Genomic DNA, 23,634 nt, shown 5'->3' with positions numbered 1-23,634 from the left:
CTCGACATCTGATCTGCCTTTCCCCTAAAAGCTCTGCAAGGGAGGAACCTGCCTACTTTGGCTCAAGATCCTTTTCATAATATCCAGTATGATGCCTGATGTCTAGTACCGAGTGCAATAAACACTTGAATAAGAAGTGACTAGCTGTAGTCACAGAGGACTAATGTACACATCAAGACAAAGATTTGGGTTGTTGAAAGCAAGGTAGGGTAGAAGAAATGGGTAAGAGACTAACATGAAAGACTAACTTAAATTTAGAAAAGCTCCATGTATACCTTCCCTTTTGCTCCTGTTTTCCTCCATGTCTGAATTCTTAAAAAGCCCATGAATTTTAAGAATATTGTCTATGCTTACAATACATTGCTAGTTTATACAATGTATTTTCTTTAAAGAAAGCCACAGGTAAAATATTAATATGCTTACAATACATTGCTAGTTTAAACAATGTATTTTCTTTAAAGAAAGCCAAAGGTAAAATATTAAGACTTGCAAGGGTACATTCCAAACATTGATTGGATTACATTGACCTGGAGCTTCTAAAAGAACTAGAACACAAGGACCCAACCAGTGGTCAATGATTACAACTAAGCTCATCAGGATGTCAACTCCAAACACTTCACATGTTCACCAGTTTTCTTTGAAAATTTTCAAGACCCCAGAAACTTGTCTTCCAATTTTCTCCCTTTGTGTATCTTGCTTATTGCTTGCTTTTCTAAATAAATTGTGTCTCCTGACATATCTTGAAATTGTTTTCAGTGGCTTAAGAACCTGCTAGGGCTGGAGTTGAGGGTCCCTTCCCCTTCCTAGGAAAATTTCCTTAGACCTCTGTCCAGTTAACCAAAGGATGTCTCATCTCCAGGACTCAGCTAAAAAGCACATACTGAGTTCACTGACCCTAGCAAATAACCCATGTTTTATACTGGGGTTTGAACCCAGTCACTAGGCTACATCCCCAGACTTTATCCTTTTTGGAGACAGGGCCTAAATATAAAGTATCCTGATGTCTGCACATCCCTCATGTTTAAGGTGTGGAGCATCTTTTCCTGGTGTCACCTAAGGCCTTCAGCTAAGTATGTTTTGGATAAGTTGTTTGCTGGTACTGGTAATTGAACCTAGGAGCCCTATCACTGAGCCACCATCTCCAACCCTTACTTTAGCAGTGCTAGGGATTAAACCCAGGGCCTTATACTTGTGAGGCCAAGTACTCTACCAACTGAGCTATATCCCCAGATCCAACTAACCCTTATTTTTTGCTAAGTTGCTGAGGCTGGTTTTGAATTGAGATTCAGCTGCCACCATAACCAGCTCAGCACATAACCTAATTAAAAGAAAATGTTTTGACATTCACAAGGGGCTTGATGGTACATACCACCAATTAAGAGCAGCCAGGCAGCCCAAAAAAGTTCTGGGACACATCAGTTGTGAGTGCAGCATCCCATCATGAGAACATACAAATCACAAATGTTGGGCCCAATTTAACAGGTCAGTTTAGGCGAGCAGTTAGCCCTAGAATTTGAGGTATACTCAGCTTGGTCTCTGGACACGTAGATCAGTGATTACTTGCCTTAATTATGCATGAGGCCCTGGATTTAACCCCAGAAAGGCAAATCATTTTATATTCAAAGTTTATTGTTCCAGAAACATGATTCCAAGAATTCTTTTAGAGGTTGAAGCCTGACACATTCTCACAATGAATCCAAATGTTTTCAAGTTAGGCTTTGTCAAAGAAAGTATGCCATGACATATTAGTGAAAGTAATTATCTTAATACCTTTAAACGTACCAAGTAGAAATTTCCCACTGATGTTATAGAAGCACTGGTCTAACCTGGTTCTGGCTGTTTTTCCCTACCCTTACCTACATTTTCAGTACTATACTTACAACCTTAGCTTGGGTTATTCAGTGATATTAAGACTTCCTGGGTCAGGGAAAGCAAAAACAAAGTACCCTGTGGAATACTTGGTATCTAAGTAATCTGTTATTGCTGGGCTGGGGTATAGCTCAGTATTAGGGCACTTGCTAACGTGAGATATCCTGGGTTCAACACCTAGCACGTTAAAAAAAAAAAAAAAAGTATCCTGTTGCTGCTTAAAATAAGACCTATATCAGCACCCTAACCCAAGTAAGGACAAACAAATGTCATTTAGTTTTTATTCATAATCCATAAACTTAACTCTGCAATCCAGCTAGACTTGGGAGGGAAATAAGGAAAATATGGAACCCAAAGAACTGCAGCGAGAGCACAAAGATTATGGGATATTGCGAGCAGATGGGGTGGAGGGGTGCTCTCCTGAGCTACAGAGGAATGGTTTGGTGGTTAAGATAAACACAAGTCAAATGTATTAGAGTTGTCCACAGTCGGTAATGGTGATCTTCTTGCTGGTCTTGCCATTCCTGGACCCAAAGCGCTCCATGGCTTCCACAATGTTCATGCCCTCTTTCACCTTCCCAAAGACCACATGCTTGCCATCCAACCTGGAAACAGAAGAACAATTACTAATACCAGTGACCAGAGAAAACTAAGCAGACTGTATTGTGTACCAAATGCAATAGTACCCCTTACAAACCAATATAGCACCCACCAAGAGAATCTGAACAGTGGTTTACTCAAGCTTTTCTATTAAATCCAACCATTATATTTATCTAAGAAATGACCAACACCTTTGAACCAATCTTAAGAGACACAAGACACCTATCCCTTGAAAAAAGTCAACTAATCAATATACTATTACATAAAAGGAACACTGTTGATGGAACCTTCCAGCTTAAGTGCTAGTTCCCCCCCCCATTTTAAAAATTGGCATGTTAACAGTTGTACATATTGATGGGATCTGTTATAACATATTCATATATGTACACAATATAACAACGTTATTTGGCCAATAGCACTCCCCAGTACTTCCTACCACTCCACCCCCCTCTACCTAGTTTCTTATAGTATCTTGCAATCTGTATCACATTGGTCAACTTTGTAACTATGCATGCTCTTCTTCCACTACCTTAGAGATGGAAACATCAAGAAAAGGCTGAAACAAGTTAACTAGTATTCCCAGAGCAAAAACTCATTTAGTCTTTTTGTTGTACTTGTGTTTCACTCTTACCACTCAGTCTTGGCAGTGCAGATGAAAAACTGAGAACCGTTTGTGTTTGGCCCAGCATTTGCCATAGACAAGATGCCAGGGCCTGTATGCTTCAGGATGAAGTTCTCATCGTCAAACTTCTCCCCATAGATGGACTTGCCGCCAGTGCCATTATGGCGTGTGAAGTCACCACCCTGTGAACATGATAGGAACCCATCACTTTGGCAAAGTATCCAAAGACATGCCAAATCTGCAAAATTCAAACTTGAAAACTCAAGTTCAAACTGAATAAAAGGGTTAAGTGGAACCAAAATGGTAGCTAACAGCTCATAAGATAAAATATACCCTGAAACATTCTGGCTCAATCCTAAATTAAGGGAACAATTCAAATAAAAACCACCAAATTTCATACCTGGCACATAAATCCTGGAATAATTCTGTGAAAGCAGGAACCCTTATAACCAAATCCTTTCTCTCCAGTACTCAGAGCACGAAAATTTTCTGTTTAAGAAAAAAATATATATATTTATACACACTCACAAATTGCTGTATTCACAATACCTTTGTTAAACTTAAAAAATGGAACCAACCTGCTGTCTTTGGAACTTTGTCTGCAAACAGCTGTAAAAGAAAAAGACAATTAACAACACATGCTTACATATTTTGTTGCACAGTCCCCAGGTCTTTAGAGGCTTCTGAATTATAAATTCATTTTCTCACTAGAATGCTTCCTCAGGAATTACTTTGAATCCCAAATAAGAACTGCTCCTATAGTCAGCCTTAAGATCTTGTAGGTTGAGCTGAAAAACACGAGACCCAAAGACATGCCAAAAATCGAGAACCAGTAATAACTTAAATAGTGAGAGGCTCCTAAAAAGTGACTCAGAACTTTTAATACATCACACCTACTTTTGAACAGATATATGGCTTCTCAAATGTATTATCACCTCCCCCAACTTCATGCTGGAAACCAAGAACACTATTCTAAGGAATAGCAAGCACCACTGTATAATCAGAAGTAAACAGTAAAATGTTTTAGTCACTGGCAGTGAAAATGCTATTACCTTCAACCTGTTTACATGGCTTTATAAATTCCATGGTCATTTTATGGTTTCCAGGTCCCTTGCCTATTAATGTGGTAAAGAACAAATTCTGGTTTCTAGCACATTGCTTTGAACCTTTCCTCAATATGGAAAACATGAGGGCTAGAGATGTAGTTTAAATACTACAGAAAAACATTCAAAAGTCCTTTCATAAGATAGCTAATTTTAAAAGAACATTCTGTTAACTATATTCTTACAGCAATGTATTAACATTTAAAAATTTTAAGTATTGTACCCAATGTCGCTTCTTTTTGAACTTGTGCCAGTAGGGATTGAACCTAGGGATGCTGAGCTACACATGTTGTTTTTAGCCAGTCACTAGTTGCTGAGGATGGCCTTGAATTTGATCCTTCTGCCTCAACCCAAATTTAAGTTACTACAGCTTCCCCTCTAGACCTTAGTAAGTTAAAGACCTCCTTGGCAGTTTCACCGCCATTCTCACCAAGACACGAAAGAGGTTTTATTTCCATTAAGCTCTCTGGCTAACCTGATACTAACTTGCTGCCCAGTATTAAGCTCAAGCCAAGTTTCCACAAGGGCCCTTGTCAATTATCACCTCTGACTGCAGATAAAAGCAAGGTGAAGATTGATTAAGAGCTAACGTTTCTGCAACAAGTATTTATGTGCCTACTATGTGCCAGGCACTGTGGACAAGGTAGCCAATAAGGAAATTCCCACTGTTTATGAAGACCGCTTTAGGGGGATATCCTATCTTTAGAGTAAGGCCCTAAAAACCTACACTGGTAACATTTTGCCTATAGGCTTAAGGGAATACCACTAAGCAATATCTCACTTCATTACACCCTAAGCCTACTGGCTTAGAATGAAGTATTTGTAAAATAAATACCGAGTTGTTTAGATATTTTGATATGATTACTAGCTGATCTCTAGTCATTTAACACCTTCAAAACCAATGAGGTAACCACTGGTAATCCACTTTGGTCAGAGAGGGCTGATGTGAGGCCAGTCTCAACATGCCTGTTATATAGAGGGACAGCAGGGAGGGGCTCACGAGCGCCTCCCCGCCGGCGCAGTCACTGCGGCGGAAGGCGGTCCTCGGGCACTATCAAAAGCCAGGCCCGTGTTCCCATTTCCGCTCGCGGGTGGGGGAAGCGGAGGGATGTTAAGGCCTATATCTAAGTTAGTGTTCTATTTTAAACCAACTGGGGAAGCAGTCACGTCACAATCAATCATAACCTCCTTATAAACCCTGCATTTTTTTTTATTTTGCAAGACACCCAGGATTATGGGACCACTATATTAACACGAACCGGCGGACGCTGCGCCTTGGCCCTGGAAAGGCCAAGACCTCAGGAAGGTCGCTTCCCTGCTCCGGCTGAAGGGCAGCCAGTGACCCCCGACGGGTCCCGAGGTGGAGCTTCCAGGGAATAAACTACCAGGGCTCGGAAGCCGTCAGGATCGGCCGGGCAGGGGAGACAACGGCTCGCAGGCACAGCGTGAGAGCGATGGGCGGGAGCGCGGAAGCCGAGCACGTGCGCTGGGTGGGCAAGGAGCGGCCACGTGGGGCCGAGGACCGGCGGGGTAGGCGGGCGCGGCCCCCTCCCCCAACGGCCGCGCGGCCGCCCCACCCGCCTTTGTCCGCCACCGCCCCGGCCTCCTCCCCGTGCATCGCCGCCTCCCAAAATGGCCCCTCGTCAGGAAATGGCGCCACCGCCCGCGCCCACACCTCGAGAGGGTCACCCGTGCCCCGGGTCGCCGCACCAGCCTCACCCTCCCCCTGCTCCCCGGGCCCCACCCTGGCGCGCCGCTGCCCTCCCGACCTCGAAGGAGACGCGGCCCAAGGGCTCGCCGTCGACGGCGATGTCGAAGAACACGGTAGGGTTGACCATGGCTGACAGAGAACGACCACAGGCGACAGCGGCGTCTTGAAAGCGGCACGAGCCCGGACGCCCGCTTATTTTATAGCGGGCTCAGGCCCCGCCCATAGCCCGGTCGCGCGCCTCAACTATGGCCAATCGCGACCGCGATCCAGCCAGAGTGGCGGTGTGACTGGCTTATAGGTGAAGAGAAACGCTGCAGGGCGGAGCAGGTGGCGCGCGTGCGCCCTGGAGCGCGGAGGCAGTTCCCGCCCGCGGGCTCCGTCGCGGTGGCTGCGGCGCGGGCGGCGGCGTGGTCCGCAGGGAGGGTCCAGGCAGGGCCTGGGAAGGGCTGCGGGGCGTACAGGCAGAAGGCTGGAGTCCTGCTCCACTACAAGGCGAGACTCCCCATTGCACAGAGGGAGCAACTGAGACGAGTACAGGCCTCAAGGTCGCGCTGCCAGTCAAGGTCGAGCGGGGTCCGGTGCCGGACCCTGCGCGCCCCGGCGGAAATGCGAACAGCTTCTCTGGGCGGAGAGCCGTGCTCTGCGTCCTCATCTTGCGGAGCTACTAGCCCTCCCGGGATTGCCAGGCTAGGGTGAGGGTTCTTTGGAGAATTACCGGTTTCCCAAACCTGCGGGAGGAGTAAAAGCAGCTCCCCATCTGAGATTATGAAATACTTTAAAAATGCCCTACTTTCCGCAAATATCTTGCACACTATGCTTGAATTTTATCCAGGAGGAAGCCATTAAAGCAGGAGCCTGGCCAGGCCCTTTACCTGAGAAGACACATTGTACACATTTTTTCTCGAAAATTTGTGCTCTCTCTGCCTACCCAACCCCCGACGTGGTCCTTTAGGGGCAGATTGTGTTCTGATTTCTGGGTTAAAGATAAGCCATGACGAAAAAGTGCGTTCTTTTGGGCAGCTATTAAAAATTTTATTAAAATGCACTTATGAGACGTCTTTTTTTCAGACAATCTTGAAAAGAGTATATATTTCCAGCTGCCACTTAGTTGCAATATTCAGAATGTCATTCTTTAAACACATTGTCAAGTTTTTTGTTTTGTTATTGTTTGTTTCCTTTCTGGTACTGGGGATTGAACCCAGGGGCACCCCATCACTAAGCTACGTCCCCAGCCTCTCCCTCCACCCCTTTTTTTAAATTTTTGAGACAGGATATGACAAAATTACCCAGGCTGGCCAGCTTCTTGAATCTCTGGGATTACAGTCATGCACTACCACCCCTGGCTCTAAGCACATTCTCTAAATGTGTCCCTAAAACTGAGTTTCTTCATTTGCAATAGAATAAGGCCGGGCTGGGCAGCGCATCTTCTAATCCCAGCGGTTCAGGAGGAGGATTACAAATTCGAGGCTAGCCTCAGCAATTTAGCGAGGCTCTAAGCAATTTAAGTGAGACCCTGCCTTAAAATAAAAAATTGAAAGAATTGGTGATGTAGTTAAGTGGTAAATTACCTTTGTGTTTAATTCCTACCTCCAAAAAAAGTGTGGGTGTGTTTAAAAAATAAGGTTGCGGTGAGACACAGATGAGAAGTAATATGGTGGATAAAGACTAGTATCACCTCTTGCCATTGTTAATCTTCATGAACCTGGCATGTGCTAAGAATTTATAGTGTGTGGTTTTGTTATCCCCACTTTGCAGATGTAAAAAGTAAGGCTGTAGCTCCTTGCTCAGAGTAATCAGTTTATGAGTGTCAGAAAAGCCAGAACTGCATTTTTCTTTCACTTGTCATCCACTGCTTTGTGACCTTCAGCAAGCTACTTGTCCTCATTTGACTCTGAAAAAAATTGCCCAAAGCCATCAGGCATGAATTCCCTGGACTTCTCTCTCCTCCATCCTGAAACAGAATTAGGAACACCTCCAAAGAACTAAATGAATACATGTGTAAATAGACAATAAAACCATCCTGTGACTTTTTTTCCCCAGAAACCATGTTTGAAGTCCTGCTTTCTCATCACCATCAACATTGTCACAGCAAGGTCTTCTCATTTTATCACATGGGCATAGGCTCAAAAATACAAATGCTCGTCTGTTTTCTTTGTTAATGGAGGCAGTCAATGTCATAGAGGATCCTTCACTAGCATTATCTGCAGAACTGGGCTTCCTTACTGTAAGGAATTAGCAGACACACAACCTCAGGAATGTGGGGCTGCCCATGCCTTATTTGGATGAATCAGATCGAAAGCAAATCCAACTGAACTCCACAGTGCCCTGAACTGACTAGCTGGAGATGTTCTATACCAGCAAGTAGAACTGTATAACTCAAGTGTAGCGTTTGTTCATATAACATTTTATAAACAAATGCTTAATTCAAAAATGTCTCTGAGCCAGAGAGAAGATAGTCAAGGGAAATAATCAGGATACTCAAAATTATGAAAATAGACTACTTTGGAAGAGAGTAAACTTGTTTTTTATGTGCCTCTTGCAGGGGCCTAGCTTAGTACCTCTGTGCTTTCTTGCTTCTGCTCTCAAGCCCAAGTGGAAATGTTCCTCCTGAGATCATCAGTGACCTTACGACCCACAAACCTACACTGCCTGGATCAGGCATATTTCACCACCTCATGCTTGAAAAGCTTGCTTTCCTTCATGGCTTTGACTTCTCTCATGGTTCTTCCAACTGTGACCATTGATGAATTGATTGAAATAGGGTCTGGATATTCTTGCCCTGGCTGGTCTTGAACCTTTGGACCCTTGGGCTCAAGTGATCCTCCTGCCTCAGCTCCCCTCCCCATCCCCAGTAGTTGGGATTACAGCAATAATGTTAGCTGACCCTTTCCCTTTAACTATTTCATAGATTTCTCCTCTGTCAGAGTTTCACATTTGATCTTGTGTTGTTCCCTCATGCACCCTCCATTTTCAACCTACTCAGTCCCATGGTGCAGATTATCACATGATTATACTATGCTTTCCACCTAAACTCACTCCCGAGCTCCTGGTGGATTCTCCCAGTCCACTGGCTTCTCTCCATAGCAGCACTTCTCTCATTCCCCAGGACCCCTCCTCCAATCCTCTTCATCCTAGGCCTCCTCACCCGCTTCCCCTGGCCACTCTGCAGCTCCTGCTTGAGCTTTCATAGCAGTACAGGTAATTCTGTAATGGCAGTTTTCAAATCCATGTGATTTTGTAACTCCCATGCTAAATGTGGGAGAGGGTTCCTGTGTAGAATGTAAACCATTCCTTCACAATCTGGTCCAAATGGGCTTGTCCAGTCTTCTTTACTGACTTTTCATCTGCTATATTGAATTTCTCATCCCTCCATCCCCACTACCCAACCAGTTAGCTTTCCCAGGATTTATGCCTTTGTCAATGCAGGGTCTTCCCTGAGACACACCTCTGTGATCCCTTCTGAGAAGCATACTGTAATGCTTCAGGACCATCCATTCTGGTCTGCTAACAGTACCTGGTCCATCTGTGATCCCCATATGCTACCAACATCAGAACTCAGTAAAAGTTGGTTAAAGGATGAATGAGTGAACAGTCCCACAAGTCCCACAAGTAGGGCTAACAAAAACTAGGCCCTGGACTCCAAGCATAGCATGTTCAAGGCCCTGGGTTTGAGCCCCAGCACTGCACACCCCAGGAAGAAGAAAAAAAAAAAAAAATCAGAAAAGCTGTGTAAAATATCCAAGATTCAAATGGCATCCCATTACTACCCCTAAGAGTTGGGCAGACCTAGGAAGTATATTAATAAAATTCAGAACACCTGTCAAATTCATGGCTGGTCAGAGACAGAAAAGAACTTCATGGAGGGCTGGGGTTGTAGCTCAGTGGTAGAGTGCTTGCCCAGCAGGCGAGTCACTGAGTTTGATCCTTGGCACCACATTAAAAAACAAATGAATAAAAAGTAAAGGTTAAATTCCTAAAAAAAAAAAAAAAAAAAAAAAAGAGAGAGAGAGTGAGATTTTATAAAGTAAGATGTATAGAGGAGGAAAAAAATACCTGCACGTCCCCACCCAAGGTGCGTTGTAGGGAGACAGGACTCTGCAAGACCCAAAGAGGACTCTTTCTAAGAAAGACACCCAGGGGTAGCCAAAAGGGCCCTGTCTGCAACTGGGCCAGAATGTTACCACACATCCCAGGTAACTGTTATGGAGTTAAAATGTAAGAGAAGGTGAATTTTTAGAGTGACAGCTTGCAATTTCCTTTTAAAAGGTGTAGATAATTGCTATTTAATTATAATTAAAATATATAGTAGCCTTTTCTCACTTTGATTTATGTATGCATTTTTAACAGCTTTTTTCCTGGGGCAGGGGTGGAGATGGTACTCAGAGCCTGGCATATATTAAGCAAGTACTCTATCACTGAGCCATACCCCCAACTCCAACAGCTACCAGGGATTGAACCCAGGGCCACTTAACAACAGAGCCACATACCCAGTCTTTCTAAAAAATATTTAGAGACACGGTCTTGCTGAGTTGCTTACAGCCTCACTAAGTTGCTGAGGCTGACTTTGAACTTTTCTTCCCAAACCACTGGGATTACAGGCGTGCACCACCTCACAACAGCTTTTTGAAATATATTTCACATACCATCAAATTCACATTTTAAATATGCAATTCAATGATTTTAGCCAATTCCAAGCTGTGCAAACATCATCCACAATCTACTTTTAAAAATTTCTCTCATCCTCAAAAGAAATCTGTGCCTATTTTTGGTAACTCGTTGTTCTCACCCAGTAACTTCACTTAAAATATGTAGTTAAAAATTGATTAAGACTTGTGATTTAGGATTGAAATATTAGCTTATGTATTGCATTTTAACACTTAAAACACGTAAGTGAACTTTAAGTTCAACATATTTAAAAGTTTATATGCTGGGCGTGGTGGCACACGCCTATAATCCCAGTGGCTCAGGAGGCTGAGGCAGGAGGATTGTGAGTTCAAAGCCAGCCTCAGCAAAAGTGAGGTGCTAAGCAACTCAGTGAGACCCTGTCTCTAAATAAAATACAAAAATAGGGCAGGGGATGTGGCTCAGTGGTTGAGTACCCCCGAGTTCAATCTCTTCTGTGATCCCTTCTGAGAAGCATACTGTAATGCTTTTTGGTACCCCCCCAAAAAAGTTTATCTGTGTTATTTCATATTCACAGATATTCACAGAGGTTTTCTTTGTTAATTTGGACAACCAGGTACTCTTTTTGTTTTGGTACTGGGGATTGAACTCAGGGGTGCCTTACCACTGAGCTTCATCACCAGTCCTTTTTATTTTTTATTTTGAGACAGGGCCTTGCTGAGTTGCTGAGGCTGGCCTTAAACTTGCAATCCTCCTACCTCAGGCTTCTGAAGTCACTGGGATTACAGGCTTGTGCCAATGAGCCCAACTAAACAACAAAGTACTTTAAAAGGAAATTAAATGTATTATATTGACAAATGTACTTTAAAATATTTGAACATGTATTAAAAGAACTCAAATTTGCTATATTTATAAGGATACTAATATGATTTGTAAGATAAATTTATGTATTTATTATTTATTTATTGATATTGGAATCGAACCAGTAAACTCAACCTAAAACCAATAAAAGATGTAGGTTTTTTTAAATTGTGTTTTTTTTGGGGAAAACTGGGGATTGAACCCAGGGATGCTTTACCACTGACCCACATCCCCAACCCCCTTTTTAAAAATTTCTTATTTTGAGACAAGCTCTCACTAAGTTGCTTAGGGCCTTGTTAAGTTGCTGAAGCTGGCTTTGAAATTTGTAATCCTCCTGTGTCAATCTTCTGAATTGCTGGAATTACAGGGGTGTACATCCATGTCCAGCTCTTTTTCTTTTTCTTTCTTTCTTTTTTGCGGGGGCAGATACTGGGGGTTCAACCTGGGAGTGTTTTACCACTATATCCACAGCCTGTTATTTTTTATTTTGAGATGAAGTTTGCTAAGTTGCTGAGGGTCTCACTAACCTGCTGAGGTTGCCTCAAATTTGCTATCCTCTTGCTTCAGCCTCCTGAGTTGCTGGGATTACAGGGTTGCACCAGCATGCCAGGCCCTACTTTCATTTTTTTTGGCAATATACTCAGCCGTGAAAACTGCTGAATCAAAGGGTAATTTGGTGTTAATTTTTTTAGGAACTGCCATGTTTTCCACAGTCTATACCATTTGTGTTTCCATCAGCAATGCATAAGGGTTCTAATTATCCCCAAGATAAGTATTCATTATCTTGTATTTTGAATACACATATAGTAGCTATCCTAATAGGTATGAGGTGGTATCTTACCCTGGTTTTGACTTGCCCTTAACTAATGATTAGTAAAGTTGAGCATCTTTTCCATGTGTTTGTTAGTCATTTCTAAACTTTTCTTTGGAGAAATATCTGTTCAAAAACTTTGCCTACTTTTTTTTTTAATTATTTTTTTTTTTAAATTTTTACACACTGCATTTTGATTCATTGTACATAAGTGGGGTACAACTTTTCATTTCTGTGGTTGTACACAATGTAGATTCACAACATTCATATAATCATACATATACATAGGATAATACTATCTGTTTCATTCTACTATCTTTCCATCCCCCACTCCCTCCCACACCATTTTCCTCTACACCATCCAAAGTTCCTTCATTCTTCTCTTCCCCCCACCGTCACCCCTCCTTATATATTGTCATGCACTTATCAGAGAAAACATTCAGCCTTTGGTTTTTTGGGATTGGCCTATTTCACTTAGCATGATATTTTTCCACTTCATCCATTTACCAGCAAATGCCATAATTTTATTCTTCTTTATGGCTGAGTAATATTCCATTGTGTATATATTCCACAGTTTCTTTATCCATTCATCAGTTGAAGGGCATCTCACTTGGTTCCACAATCTAGCTATTGTGAATTGAGCTGCTATGAACATTGATGTGGCTGCATCACTGTAGTATGCTGACTTTAAGTCCTTTGGGTATAAACCAAGGAGTGGGATAGCTGGGTCAAATGGTGGGTCCACTCCAAGATTTCTGAGGAATCTCCATACTGCTTTCCAGAGTGGCTGCACCAATTTGCAACTCCACCAGCAATGTATGAGTGTGCCTTTTTCCCCACATCCACGCCAACACTTACTATTGCTTGTGTTCTTGAGAATAGCCATTCTAATTGGAGTTAGATGAAATCTTAGGGTGGTTTTAATTTGCATTTCTCTAATTACTAGGGATGATGAGCACTTTTTCATATATTTGTTGATCACCTGTATATCTTCTTCTGTGAAGTGTCTGCCCATTTCCTTAGCCCATTTGTTGATTGGGTTCTTTGTATTTTTGGTGTAAAGTTTTTTAAGTTCTTTATAAACTTTGGAGATGAGTGCTCTGTCTGAAGTGTGTGTGGAAAAGATTTTCTCCCACTCTGTAGGTTCTCTTTTCACATTATTAATTGTTTCCTGTGCTGAGAAAAAACTTTTTAGTTTGAATCTATCCCATTTATTGATTCTTGCTTTTATTTCTTGCACTACGGGGATCTTGTTAAGGAAGTCTGGTCCTAAGCCAACATGAAGGAGATTGGGGCCTACTTTTCCTTCTATTTGGTGAAGTGTCTCAGTTCTAATTCCTAGATCCTTGATCCATTTCGAGTTGAGTTTTGTACAGGGTAAGAGATAGGGTTTTAATTTCATTTACTGAATCTGGATTTCCAGTTTTGCCAGTTTCATTTCTTGAAGAGGCTATCTTTTCTCCATTGTAAAAACTTTGCCTACTTTTTAAGTTGGATTGTTTTCTTCCTTGTAATTGAATTTTAGGAGTTCCTTACATATTCTAGATGTGAACCTTTCATCAGATACATGATTTACAAATATGTCCCCTCATTCTGTAGGTTGCCTTTTCATTCTATTGATAATGTCCTGATTTTTAAATTTGATTTAATTTTTTATTCTTATACTGAGGATAGAACCTACACGAAGCTACATTCTCAGTCCTTTTTATTTTTTATTTTGAGTCAGGGTAATGTTAAATCGCTGAGGCTAGGCTCCAACTTGTGGTCCTCCTGCCTCATTCTCCCGAATCTCTGGGATTACAGGGTGCATACCACCACGCATCTTTTTTTTTTTTTTTTTTTTTTTTTGATACCAGGAATTGAAACCAAGGGCACTTTACCACTGAGCCACATCCCCAACCCATGCATGTGTGTGTATTTGTGTTTGTGTGTGTGTGTGTGTGTGTGTGTGTGTGTGTGTGTATACATCTTATTTTAGAGACAGGGTCTCATTGAGTTGTAAAGGACCTCGCTAAGTTGCTGAGGCTGACTTTGAACTTGAAATTCTCTTCCTACCTCATCCTCCCAAGCCACTGGGATTAAAAGCATGCACTACTGCACCCAAACCCCAATGAAGATTTTTTTAAAGAGTGCACAGGTTGTGTCCATTTGGCTGTATATCATATTTCACTCCATAATAACCCACTTTTAGTTCTGGCGTGGATTTGGATCCTACTATCAAACGTATGGTCAACATTTTCCACAAGTCTCTGTTCTTCAGGCTGCTGGGTGATTTTTGACAAAGCCCTGGCCATGACCATCTTGACCTCTGGTGCTGAAGGCAGAACTGCGACAGATGAGGACAAAAGCAGGAGGGGAAAGAGAGGCAGAAGAAGATTCAGTCCTCTGTTCAGGAACTGCATGTGGGACAAAATGAAATGTGGAAGCACCTGTTTAAAACTTGTCAAGAATTTCAAGATGGTGACAGTATTCATTAAACTAAGCCAGGACTCACCCAATCTCTCTCTCTCTCCCCCGCTCCCTCCACCTCCTTCTTTTTTTCTTTTATTGAAGTGCTGAGAATGGAACCCTAGACCTTGCACATGCTAGCAAATGCTATACCACTGAGCTACATGCCTAGCCCAAGTGGGGGCCCTTCTGAACACAGGGCCTTGCATGGGTGCACGGTCACATACCCATAACTCTCTTTGTCATTGCCCTTGAAGACAAAGAGTAAAATCTCTGGAGCCCCAGCCATAAGAGTTTGCACCTGCCTACTTTTTTACAAGAGTCATCGTTGAGCTAGGCACAGTGGTGCATGCCTGTTATCCCAGCAGCTCAGGAGGATCGCAAGTTCAAAGCCAACCTCAGCAACTTAGTAAGGCCCCAAGCAACTCAGCAAGACCGTGTCTCAACATAAAAAATAAAAAAGGCTGGGGATGTGGGTCAGGGGTTAAGTGCCTCTGGGTTCAGTACAAAATAAATAAATAAATAAATAAATAAATAAATAAATAAAATAAAATATAAAATAAAAAATAAAATAAAATAAAATAAAATGTCATGAGAAAGAGGCCAGACCAGAGAAATAAGAAGCTGTCTAGGAGTGGAAGAGCAGTCCCAAGAGAAGTCTTCTCAATACAAGGGGGCTTGCAACAAGACCCCTGGATCTTGGATAATTCTGTTTATGTTTTGAGGAACTATCATACTGTTTTCCACAGTGCCTATACCATTTATATTCTCCCCGATAATGCACAAGGGTTCTAATTTCTCTATATTCCCCACCAATATTCATTATTCTATAAAAATTATTTTTATATATTATATATATATATATAAAGAGACAGAATAGCCTATATATACATATATATATATATACATACACACACATATATATAAATATACATATACATATATATATATATGGGCCAAGGGTGTAGCTCAATGATAGTGTCACTGATAATTTCTTTTTCCAGAGCAGGGCCGATAATGACACTGGAGAACAACTACACAGAGAGACAAACCTTTATTCAGTGACCAGTGAAGCAGGGGAATAGAATGTCTCTGCTCTCAAAGCATGCCGCACCAACATCCCCCGTGAGTAAGCAAAAGGAATAAGATTATATAGATTTATGGGGTGGGGAGGGACCAGTGGGCAGATGAATGGGCAGAATATTTATGACTTTACCAGGAAGGCGCCACTTTGTCTTTGAGAACTCTGCCTCCTACAAATCTGACCATATTTGGCCAGTTCCGGGGGTTGCCATAGAAATTGTTAACTGTCATGGCGGTAGCAGGCAGCAGTTTTATTATGGAAATGCACTAAAATGAGGCTTGTGGGGCAAACACTAGTCAAGATGGTGCCCAAACCTGCGTAGACTGGTTTACTTTTGCTGAACCCAACATCCTACTTGCAGACGCCTTGGCTGTATCTTTTGCTTTTCTATAGAGTCCAGATGTCTCACATCTCTGTCCTAGATCAGCATTCTTTGTACATGCGCCAGTCATGCAGCAGTGCTTGATGCTGGATGAAGGGAACAGGTAGTGAGGCAAGAAGGGAAACAGGAGTATCTCCAGAAGAGACTTGGTAACAGCAAAGCCTTTGCCCATCGAGTGAGAGGCCCTGGTTTGATGCCCTGGGGAAACAATACCTATCCCTGAGCACCCGCAGAGCCTGAGGGTGCAGCGGAGTACTGGCTACCATGGGGCTATGCCGGGAAAGCCGAGGCCCCAAGGGTGCAGGCACTTGGCCCCATGTGTTCTGAGAGCAAGGGGATTGGGAGGAATGACACAGGTGTCTCCAGGGGTTACACTGATTGCAGGCAGCAGGGACTCACACTGGGGAGGGGAAGGTCGGCAGAGTTTGTGCTGCTGTGACGCAGGTGCACAGGGCAGGCTGCAGCAAATCCTGCAATGCTCAGATGCTAGCCTGACTGAAGGGAGGTGTCAGTCTCAGATATGGTAGAGCCTGTGGTGAGCTGAGTCTGACAGCAGAGCTGGGACCCAGCTCCCTGCAGACGAGACAAACTTGACCCCAACACTATCAACTTGCCATGCAAAAGGGGTGCACAATTCTCTGGACAGAACTGCTGTTTACTTTAGTAACTACTGTTCTTTTACTTGCAATTCCTAGCACTTAACAACAAATGCTTGGCTGCCTTCTAACTGGGACATCAACTTTATCCTGCCTTCAGACTCAAACTGAAATATTGGTTTTCCTAAGGTCTTAGGCTTATCAGCCTTTGGACTAGAACTTAATGCCATCAACTTTCCTGGGGCTCCAGTTTGACAACTCACCCTACAGATCCTGGGACTTCTCATCCCATTATCATGTGAACATATAAGCAGATTTCTTGTAAAAAATGTCTCTCCCTCCCCTCCACCTTTTGTGTATTCCCTACTGATACTGTTTCTCTGGAATATCCTAATACAGACCCCACCCCCACCCCCCAAATAAAAGCAAGATAATGTGACCTATCATTCAGAAAGGCAACAGTCAGTAGTCAGTAGGCACATGCCTATCATCCCAGCATCTCAGGAGGCTGGGGCAGGAGGATGGCAAGTTCAAAGACAGCCTCAGCAACTTAGTGAGGCTCTACCTAAGCAATGCAGTAAGACTCTGTCTCTAAAGAAAATATGAAAAAGTGCTGGGGATGTAGCTCAGTGGTAAAGTACTCCTGGGTCCCTAGCACCAAAAAAAAAAAAGTATATATATATATACATATATATGTGTGTGTGTGTGTGTGTGTGTGTGTGTGTGTGTATATATATATATATATATATATATATATATATATTTCACAGGATGTGGGTGGCATGCATGAAAAGGGCAGGATATTTCAGTAGAGATACAGAAACAATGAAAAGCCAGCTGGAAATGATGCAAAAGAAAAATATGATATTGAAATGAAGGATTCTTTTGTATTTTATAGACTTGACAACAGACTAGGCCCAGCAAAGGAAAGTATCAAGAACTCCAAGATAGTTCAATAGAAGTTATCCTGTCTGAAGCACAAAGAGAAAACAATAAGAAAAAGAAAACAACAAAGCACTCAAGATCTAGGAGACAATGTCACGCGGTCTAACTTTGATGTAATTGGAGTCCCAGAAGGACAAGATAGAATGAATGGGGCAAAAGAAATATTTAAACAGATAATGTTCTGAAATTAATGAAACACGTCAACTGATTCAAGAATTTAGCAATCTCAAAACAGGATTAAAAATGTGTATGCGGGGCTGGGGATATAGCTCAGTTGGTAGAGTGCTTGCCTCGAAAGCACAAGGCCCTGGGTTCAATCCCCAGTACACCCCCCCCCCCAAAAAAAAATGAGTATGGGCTGGGGGTGTAGCTCAGTAGTAGAGTGCTTGCTCAGCATGCCTGGGGCCCTGGGTTCAATCCCCATTGCTACAAAGAAAACAAAAAAAGCAAACAAAACTATATTTAGGTACATCATGGTAAAACTACTGGAAACCACTGATAAAGAGAAAATCTTGAAAGCAATGAGAGAATAAAAGACAGAGAGACAAAAAACAATAATATGGTTGTCTTCCTGTTGGAGACAGTGGAGAAGCACTTTTTCTTTTCCTTTTTTTCTTTTTTTGGTACAGGGGACTTAACCCAGGGGTGCTTTACCACTGAGCTACATTACTAGCCCTTTTTATTTATTTAAAAAAAATTTGGGGGCTGGGGAGATAGCTCAGTTGGTAGAGTGCTTGCCTTGTAAGCACAAGGCCCTGGGTTCGATCCCCAGCACCCCCCAAAAAAAAAAATTTATTAACCCTTTTTATACTCTTTTAGAAACAGGGCCTTGCTAAGTTGCTTAGGGCCTCACTAAGTTGTTGGGGTTGGCTTTGAAATCATGATCCTCCTGCCTCAGCCTCCAGAACTGCTGGGGTTACAGGTCATGCACCACTGTGCCCAGTTTATTTTTGAGAAAGGATCTCACTAAGTTGCTTAGGGCTTTGCTAAGTTGTTGAGGCTATCCTTGAACTTTCAATCCTCCTGCCTCAGCCTCCCAAGCTGCTGTGAATACAGATGTGCTTCACCATGCCCAATAAAAAGCATTTTTTAAGTGTTGAAAGTGGGGAGGGGAAGACTGAGAAAAGAGTGGGATGCACAATTAGTGGTATTGGGAAAACTATCTTTTTAGGTATAAGGTTGAGTTTCATAAGGTCATATTTACTAATATGAGTCATTGGAGTGCTGGCTTACCTCTGGATTTCCCTCACCTCTGGGGTGCAGCTTAAAGTTCTTGAGGAGGGGATGTCACAGTCCCTATCTTCGATGGCCCTGAGCCTTGACTTCTATTCCCCTTACCTAAAAGACCCATAAACACCCACCCAGTTCTGCAGCTCTTTTTCAGAAATTGTCAAATTTCCTCAAGGAATAAAAGCATCTCTAATGTTAGATTTACCTCTTTGGGTTCTTATCTTCTTCTCAATCTTGGTCTAGTAACCCCACATTACCTTATTACCCTGTCTTAGTCCTTTTCATGTTGCTATAACAGAATACCATAGACTGGTAGTTTATAAAGATAATACATTTTTTTTTCTCACAGTTCTGGAGACTAAGATCAAGGTACCAGTACCTGGTGAGGGCCTTTTTGATGCATCATTCCATAGTAGGAGGTGGCAAAGCAAGACAGGAAGTTAAAAGAGGACTGAACTTTGTTTTATAACACTCTACTTGTTACCACAGTCTAAAGCCAGAGCCCTAACTCCAGGGATTTACAAACTATATCCAGTCACTCACCACAGACACAAACACACACACACACACACACACACACACACACACACACAGGTCTCCAGGTGTTGGAGTAGTTTCTGGTTTTTTTTTTTTTTTTGTTGTTGTTGTTTTGTTTTGGTTTTTGTTTTTGTGGTGCTGGGGATTGAACACTTGAACCTTGTGCCTGCTAGGCAAGCATTCTACCAAATGAGCTATATTCTCAGCACCAATAGTTTCTGGTTTTTATTTTGTCATTGATTTCTAATTTCATTCCATTATGATCTGATAGAACACAAGGCAGTATCTCTATTTTTGTGCATTTACTAAGGGCTGCTTTGTGGCATAACATATGGTCTATTTTCAAGAAGTTTCCATGTGCTGCTGAGAAGAAAGTGTATTAACTTGTTGATGGATGGAATATTCTATATATGTCTGTTAAATCTAAGTTATTGGTTGTGTTATTGAGTTCTATGGTTTCTTTGTTTAGTTTTTGTTTGGAAGATCTATCCACTGGTGACAGTGGTGTGTTAAAGTCACCCAGAATTATTGCGTTGTGGTCTATGTGATTCCTGGAATTGAGAAGGATTTGTTTGGTGTACATGGATTCACCGTTGTTTGGGGCATAAACATTTACGATCGTTACATCTTCCTGACTTATGGTTCCCTTAAGCAGTATGAAATGTCCTTCTTTATCCCTTCTGACTAACTTTGACTTGAAGTCCACTTTATCTGAAATAAGGATGGAAACCCTGCTTTTTTACTGAGTCCGTGTGTGTGGTAGGTTTTTTTCCCATCCTTTCACCTTTAGTCCTGGATGTCTTTTTCTATGAAATGAGTCTCTTGAAGGCAGCATATTGTGGGTTTTTCTTTTTAATCCATTCTGCCAATCTATGTCTTTTGATTGATGAGTTTAGGCCTTTAATGTTCAGGGTTATTATTGAGATATGATTTGTATTCCCAGTCATTTGGGCTTATTTTTGGTTTTTAACTGGGCTTGGTTTCTCCTTTGAATGGATTTTCCTTTAAGGTAGTTCCTCTCTTTGCTGACCTACATTGTTGTTTTTCATTTCTTCCTCATGGAATGTTTTGTTGAGAATATTCTGTAGTGTAGGCTTTCTATTTGTAAATTCTTTTAATTTTTGTTTATCACGGAAAGATTTTATTTCGTCTTCAAATCTGAAAGTTAGTTTTGCTGGGTATAGGATTCTTGGTTGGCAACCATGTTCTTTCAGAGCTTGAAATATGTTGTTCCAGGCCCTCCTAGCTTTTAGAATCTGGGCTGAGAAATCTGTTGATATCTGTATTGTTTTCCCGCTATATGTAATCTGATGCTTTTCTTTCACAGCCTTCAAAATTCTATCTTCATTTTGTATGTTAGGCATTTTCATTATGATGTGCCTTGGTGTGGATCTGTTAGATTTTGTGCATTTGGTATTCTATAAGCCTCTTGTATTTGATTTTCCATTTCATTCTTCAGATTTGGGAATTTTTCTGATATTATTTCATTGAATAGGTTGTTCATTCCTTTGGTTTGTATCTCTGTGTCTTCCTCAATCCTGATAATTCTTAAATTTGGTCTTTTCATGATGTCCCATAGTTCTTGGAGCTTCTGCTCATGATTTCTTACCATCTTCTCTGGGCAACTTTATTTTCAAGATTAAATATTTTGTCTTCATTATCTGAGGTTGTATCTTCCAAGTGGTCTAGTCTGTTGGTGATGCTTTCCATTGAGTTTTTTATTTGGTTTATTGTTTTCTTCATTTCAAGGATTTCTCTTTAGTTTTTTTGAAAATCTCTGTCTCTTTGTTGAAATGATCTATTGCTTCCTGAAGTTGCTCTTTCAACTGCTTATTGGTATGATCATTCATTGCCTGCATGTGCTCTCTTAACTCATCCTTTGCTTCATGAATCACCTTAATCATGTATAATCTGAAGTCCTTTTCTGACATTTCTTCTACCATACTGTCACTGGATTCTATTAATATAGAATCTAGATTTGTTTGGATCATTTTCTTCCCTTGTTTTTTCATGTTGTTCATGTATCTTTCCCTCTAGCAGTGCAGATCTGGGGTATTGCAGTTTCCCTCCTATAGGCTTACAGTGACCCTATAGATTTCCAAAACCTTTTCTTTAAGGGGGAGATCAATATTAGCAGTGCCCAGTTCAGACAATATGCAACCCTAGACCAAATAACCCCTATGAGGATATTAACAATATTGTCATAATAAACAGAGTGAGTTCAATTATTATCTTCAATATAACAAATAGATTTGCAATAAGGCCTACAGTTTCTAATGGAGGATAAAGAGGATGAGGAGGGGTATAACTGTTAATGGGATAAGAAAAGAATATATAGAAGTTCTAGATAATAGAAAGAGTGACAGTGTAATCAAAAGAAGTTGGTTGTTAGCATGGGAAAAGGGAGAAAGAGACTCTGAGGGAACAGGTAAACAAAAGGAAAAGAGAGCAAGAAAAGTAAAGAAATAAAAAATTAAAATTTTTCAATAAGGAGAAAGAAGAAAATCTACAGTATAACAGTCATATAGTATTCAAACCTCCCAGTCTTCAGTAGGCTGATGTATGAGAGGTGCCTTACAATGAGCTTCCAGTCTCCAGCAGGCGTCTCAAGATGGGATTTGCCCCACCTAAAGGTGGGAGATACGGCTTCTGGGATTATCCAAGATGGCTGCTGTGGCTTCCAAATGTTTTGGCAAATGGGGAGCTGCAGCTTGGGGTGTGGGCGTGGTCGGCTGGAGGTCCTGGAGGCGTGGTGCGGTTGGTCAGGCAGGGATCTTGGAGGTGGGGTGTGGTCGGTATGGGGGTCCTGGTGTTAGGGTGCAATTAGTCATTCTGTAAGTCCTGGTGGTGGGGAGCAGTCAGTCAATGTGAGGGCCCTGGAGGTAGGGTGGTCATTTGGACTGAAGGATCCTGGAAACGGAGCTCAGTCATTCTGGGGTACTACAGGGCCAGGGGTACTATGGGGCCTGGCTGTTATCTCAAAATGGCAGCAGCTACATGTAACCAAATCTGTAGGTACTGTGACAGTGAATTTCCAGGCAGCAGCAGGCAGCTGACGCTCCGCTGGCGGTTTGTGGTCAGTTTGCTGACGGCTGTTGGACGATCGGGAGGTGAACCTCGGGCGGTGGGTGATGGATAGGTGAAAGGCAGGCGATGGACAGGCAAGAGGCAGGCAAATGGCAGATGATAGGTGCCTGACAGTGAGCACTCTGCAAATGAAACCCCTCAAGGGCTTCCAGTTTTTTTGTTGCCAAAAGCTTGGTCTTTATTTCAGATGCCAATTCAATAGTCTAACCTTCAGATTTGAAGAGGAAATAAAATCCTTCCATGATAAACAAAAGTTAAAAGAATTTACAAATAGAAAGCCTACACTACAGAATATTCTCAACAAAACATTCCATGAGGAAGAAATGAAAAACAACAATGTAGGTCAGCAAAGAGAGGAACTACCTTAAAGGAAAATCCATTCAAAGGAGAAACCAAGCCCAGTTAAAAACCAAAAATAAGCCCAAATGACTGGGAATACAAATCATATCTCAATAATAACCCTGAACATTAAAGGCCTAAACTCATCAATCAAAAGACATAGACTGGCAGAATGGATTAAAAAGAAAAACCCAACAATATGCTGCCTTCAAGAGACTCATCTCGTAGAAAAAGACATCCAGGACTAAAGGTGAAAGGATGGGAAAAAAACCTACCACACACAAGGACTCAGTAAAAAAGCAGGGTTTCCATCCTTATTTCAGATAAAGTGGACTTCAAGTCAAAGTTAGTCAGAAGGGATAAAGAAGGACATTTCATACTGCTTAAGGGAACCATAAGTCAGGAAGATGTAACGATCGTAAATGTTTATGCCCCAAACAACGGTGAATCCATGTACACCAAACAAATCCTTCTCAATTCCAGGAATCACATAGACCACAACGCAATAATTCTGGGTGACTTTAACACACCACTGTCACCAGTGGATAGATCTTCCAAACAAAAACTAAACAAAGAAACCATAGAACTCAATAACACAACCAATAACTTAGATTTAACAGACATATATAGAATATTCCATCCATCAATAAGTGAATACACTTTCTTCTCAGCAGCACATGGAAACTTCTTGAAAATAGACCATATGTTATGCCACAAAGCAGCCCTTAGTAAATGCACAAAAATAGAGATACTGCCTTGTGTTCTATCAGATCATAATGGAATGAA

General features: G+C 41.8%; 1 protein-coding gene and 2 non-coding genes across 3 annotated transcripts; 2 read left to right on the top strand and 1 right to left on the bottom strand.

The window, feature by feature from the left end:
- Window positions 1-2,136: 2,136 nt before the first annotated feature.
- Window positions 2,137-6,097, bottom strand: Ppia (peptidylprolyl isomerase A). Its single transcript, XM_047559937.1, has 5 exons — window positions 5,964-6,097; window positions 3,670-3,700; window positions 3,492-3,580; window positions 3,101-3,273; window positions 2,137-2,474 (listed from the first exon to the last, which is right to left on the bottom strand). The coding sequence occupies exons 1-5, from the start codon at window positions 6,030-6,032 to the stop codon at window positions 2,342-2,344; spliced, it is 495 nt and encodes a 164-aa protein (XP_047415893.1). The 5' UTR covers window positions 6,033-6,097; the 3' UTR covers window positions 2,137-2,341.
- Window positions 6,098-17,914: 11,817 nt separating this feature from the next.
- Trnas-cga (transfer RNA serine (anticodon CGA)) lies at window positions 17,915-17,987 on the top strand. The gene has a single exon. It is a non-coding gene; the product is annotated as a tRNA-Ser (tRNA).
- Window positions 17,988-18,362: 375 nt separating this feature from the next.
- Window positions 18,363-18,436, top strand: Trnat-ugu (transfer RNA threonine (anticodon UGU)). The gene has a single exon. It is a non-coding gene; the product is annotated as a tRNA-Thr (tRNA).
- The last annotated feature ends 5,198 nt before the right edge of the window (window positions 18,437-23,634 follow it).

This window comes from Sciurus carolinensis, chromosome 8 (genome assembly GCF_902686445.1).
Source record: "Sciurus carolinensis chromosome 8, mSciCar1.2, whole genome shotgun sequence".
NCBI classification, from domain to species: domain Eukaryota; kingdom Metazoa; phylum Chordata; class Mammalia; order Rodentia; family Sciuridae; genus Sciurus; species Sciurus carolinensis.
This window is presented reverse-complemented; position numbering and strand designations above follow the sequence as displayed.